The sequence below is a fragment of the Manacus vitellinus genome, unplaced genomic scaffold, assembly GCF_001715985.3.
Source record: "Manacus vitellinus isolate BGI_N305 unplaced genomic scaffold, ASM171598v3 scaffold_74_pilon, whole genome shotgun sequence".
Lineage (NCBI taxonomy): Eukaryota > Metazoa > Chordata > Aves > Passeriformes > Pipridae > Manacus > Manacus vitellinus.
The window spans coordinates 325322-329401 of record NW_021940780.1 but is presented as its reverse complement, the minus strand read 5'-3'; the positions used below and the strand labels follow the sequence as shown (position 1 = coordinate 329401).

Below are 4080 nucleotides of genomic sequence, written 5' to 3'. Positions count from 1 at the left end.
AACCTGCGCCAGGCCGTCATGCTGCCCGAGGGGGAGGACCTCAACGAGTGGATTGCTGTCAACAGTGAGTCCTCTGAGGGGGGAGAACCCCAACACCTCGGGGCTTATCCCTGCACAAGCCTGGGAGTTCCCCAGGCGACTCTGCTGAGGTGGAATAAAAGGAAAGCAAATCTCAGTGGAAAAAAGGAAGAGACAAACCTGCCCTGCCGTGGTTTTGGGGGGGTTTTCACCAGCTCAGACTCTCAGAGGTGGCTGGGGTTTGTGAAGGGTTATTTTTGGTGTTAGAAAGTTCCTGTTGTTGTCTGCAAAAGCTGCACCAAATAATCCAGGGAGGAAGTGGAGTATTTCCACTGAACTCCAGCTTTGGAGAGCTCCTTTCTTGGTTTCTGTTTTCAGAGCCTACAGGTTCAGTTTGCTTTTAGCAGCTGCTCCCCGTGGCCTTGAACTTTGTTTCTTTGGGGTTTAGAGGAGGAAAAAGCAGTTTTGAAGGAGAGCAGGGAGAGTTCAGCCTAAGGGAAGTCTCTCCTGTTTTTTAGATCAGTCAGGGTTTTGGGGAGCCTGGAACCCAAAGCTGTTATTTCCAAGGATAGGGAATGCTAAGTGGAGCTTCGTGCTGTGCAAGTCAGGTGGGAAATGAGCCAGGCAGTGAAAAATTGACAGAGAAATTCCAGTTCCTGGATGGTTGAACTGTTTCAAAGTCCTGAGCCAGGTGACATCACATGGAAGGGGATGTTTGGTTCTTCGAAGGGTTTTTTGGGTGCACAGGGATCCTCAGAGAACATTTTGTGCTCACACTTTGAGTCACCTTGATGCCTTTCCTTCCCAGCTGTGGATTTCTTCAACCAAATCAACATGTTGTACGGGACCATCACAGAATTCTGCACAGAGAGCAGCTGCCCTGTCATGTCTGCAGGGCCCAGGTGAGGGCTCTGCTGGGGGCTGGGGCCACATTTCTCTGGGGGGACCCAGGTGAGTGCACAGATCACTCAGCAGTGTGGAGAAAGAAGCTAAAAAGAGGATGGGATGTGTCCCCATGGGCTCAAGGCCCAGCACTGCTCTCTTTTCGTGGTGTTCACCTGCTTGTGGTCACACCCTCTGGGGTCTCTTTTCCCTGTCCATCAGGCCCTTATGTCTGGAAGCTGAAGAGATTGGAAAAGTTGGTTTTAAAGAAAATGAGAGATCCAACTCAACTGGAAGAGTCTGGTCTTGTTGTCAAAGTTGTAGAGAATCATGGAATGGTTTAGGTTGGAAGGGACCTTAAAGCCCATCCAGTGCCACCCCCTGCCATGGGCAGGGACACCTTCCACTAGCCCAGGTTGCTCCAGCCTGGCCTTGGACATCCCCAGGGCTGTGGTTCTCAGGAGACACTTGCAGCCTCCTGACAAGGTGTTACTGCTGCGTAGGAGAAGGTCAGGGCATTGTGGAAGGTGGAAAGAAGATAGTGAAGGAACATTTTGGGGCCACCTCATTGGTTTTAGGGGTGAATCCTGCAGGGAGAACACCAACTGTTGGCTCTGCACTCATATTTTACCAAGGCAAAGCTCCAGCTGGGAATCTTCTCTGTAAGGTTGCTCAGGGCTCTCAGTTTTTAAGCCCAGCTTTGGGCAGCACTTGCAGGTGCCCTGGAACATCCTGCCTTGCTTTCCTCCCCAGCACTGCCACTTCCTGCCTCTATTTTTGGGGCCATTTCCTGTGACAACAGGAAATGTTTGAAGGGCACTGTTTTCACTTGTAGAGCAAGAGGTGACAGTCGAAACGTGGGGGGGTGTTCCTGCTTTTGAGGGATTTTGTGGAAGATCTCGGAGAAAGTGGGTTGTGTGCTGTCAGTCCATGTCTGCCCTGGCTTGGAGGGGCCCTGGGAGTGATGAGCACATGTGGGGACTGGATCTGAGGCTCCCAGCTCCTGGGATAGTCTGTCACAAAAGTCTTGTGTGAGTGCCAAATTCCTGGAGGGCGTCTGGAAGCTAGAGGGGAATTTATCCAGATGGTGGGTGATGGCCCTGGGCTTCCTTTTGGGCAGTTTTTGGGTTGTTTTAAGGAAATTATGATGTCAGAGGAGGTTGCCGTGAAGTTGAGGCTCATTTTTAACATCCAGAGGGGCAGTGGAGGGGCAGCTCTGATCTCTGCTCTCTGTGAGCAGGGACAGGACCCTGGAACAGCTGGAGCTGTGTCAGGGCAGGCTCAGGTTGGATCTCAGGGAAAGGTTCTTCCCCCACAGGGTGGTTGGCACTGCCCAGGCTCCCCAGGGTTTGGTCACGGCCCCAAGGCTGCCAGAGCTCCAGGGTTGTTCAGACAATGCTCTGAGGGACAGGATGGAATTGTTGGGGTGTCTGTGCAGGGCCAGGAGCTGGACTCTGATCCTGATGGGATCCAACACAGCATATCCTGTGATTTTGGAGGGTGAAGCCCTGGAGTGGTCAATCCCATCATGTTGGGCTTGACAAACTCAAACAGGCCAGGCACTGCTCTTGCTCCCCAGGGTACCAGTGTGGCCCCTTCCTGAGGTAAGGAGGAGGTCACAGGGCCTGAAAATGCCCTTTTCCCTGTGGGAGCACAGACCCTGTCCCCTGCCCCAGGTACGAGTACCACTGGGCCGACGGCACCAACATCAAGAAGCCCATCAAGTGCTCGGCGCCCAAATACATCGACTACCTGATGACGTGGGTGCAGGACCAGCTGGACGACGAGACCCTCTTTCCCTCCAAGATCGGTGAGTGGTGCTGTGTGACACAGGATGGCACCTCCTGAGCAAGCACAGCCTCATCCCTGGGTGTCTGTGCGTTCCAGGTGTCCCCTTTCCCAAGAACTTCATGTCGGTGGCCAAGACGATCCTGAAGCGGCTCTTCCGTGTCTACGCCCACATCTACCACCAGCACTTCGACTCGGTGATCCGGCTGCAGGAGGAGGCCCATCTCAACACCTCCTTCAAGCACTTCATCTTCTTCGTGCAGGTGAGCTGGGAAGGGCTTTCTTGTTCCCCATTAAAGGGAGCTGGATTTTCAGCCCTTCCCTGCAGCTGAGCAGCTGTGGTGTGTGCTGGGAGATAACACCCAGCCCCCCTCTGTACCCAGCTGTGCTGTCTGTGGCTTGGGCTTTTTGTGGGGTTTTTTTCCAGGAAGTGGGGCTGAGTTGGCTGTGAATGCTTGAGTTTCCCTCTCAGGTTTCACTTATCAACCTGCAGCAAGAAACCCAGGCTTAGCACAGAACCTGGGGGAGTTTGCAGCTTAAGAATCGACTCAAAAGTAGCAGCACCAGTGCCTTTTTTTTCCTGTTCTGTGCACAGCAACGTGGCAGAAGTTTTGTTGCCCTGAACACTTGGATTTCTCCACAGAGAACAGGGAGAGGTGGCTGCTCCTCTGCGGTTCTCCCAGGAGCTGCCACACGGTGCCTTCCAGGGTGACCAGCCACGTTCTCCAGCAGCTCTTTGAGAGCTGCCTTTAATTTTTGTCTCTTTTCCCTTGCCAGGAGTTCAACCTGATTGACAGGAGGGAATTGGCTCCTCTGCAGGAACTGATTGAGAAGCTGGGCTCCAAGGACAGATAAAACATTCCTGGGGGGACCCTTCTGGCCTCTCCTTTCTGCTTCTTCTTCAGCCACCTCAGCGCTTGGCTCCAGGAATGCTGGGCACACCAAGTGGCTCCACTCCTGCTGTGCAGCCCCCACTGGGCTCCTCTGCCCCACAGCTGTGGGCTGGGTGAAGGTGGAGCAGGTTTTGGCCCTCACAGGGTGACATTCCAAGTCCTGCACAGCTGCTTCCTGCTCCCAGAGTTTCCCTCTGGGCTCTGCAGCCGCCTGGCCGGGGCTGAGAGTGGCTCAGCTTATTTTTGGAAGTGCTTTTTTTAGGATAAGAGGTGCACTTTGGCCCAGAGCCTTAAAGCTCCCCTTGGCAGCAGCACCGAGGGGGGGAAAGAAGTGCCTGGTCCCAGGGGGGTGTCCCTGTCCCTGGGAGGGAGGAGCAGCCCTGGGGTGTCCCATGGATGGGGGGGGACACGAGGGACCCTCCTGTGTGGCAAGGCAATAATAAAGTTTCTTCCTGCTCTTCTTTCAGAGGAAGAGGGGGGGTCTCCTCCTCTTCTTCCC

At 54.2% G+C, this 4080-nt stretch overlaps 1 protein-coding gene across 1 annotated transcript; it reads left to right on the top strand.

Moving 5' to 3' along the window:
• The first annotated feature begins 6 nt into the window (after window positions 1–6).
• MOB1A (MOB kinase activator 1A) lies at window positions 7–4010 on the top strand. The gene is made up of 5 exons (XM_018084710.3): window positions 7–64; window positions 827–920; window positions 2577–2710; window positions 2788–2951; window positions 3466–4010. Exons 1-5 carry the CDS (start codon window positions 19–21, stop codon window positions 3541–3543), a joined length of 516 nt encoding a protein of 171 aa, XP_017940199.3. The 5' UTR covers window positions 7–18; the 3' UTR covers window positions 3544–4010.
• The last annotated feature ends 70 nt before the right edge of the window (window positions 4011–4080 follow it).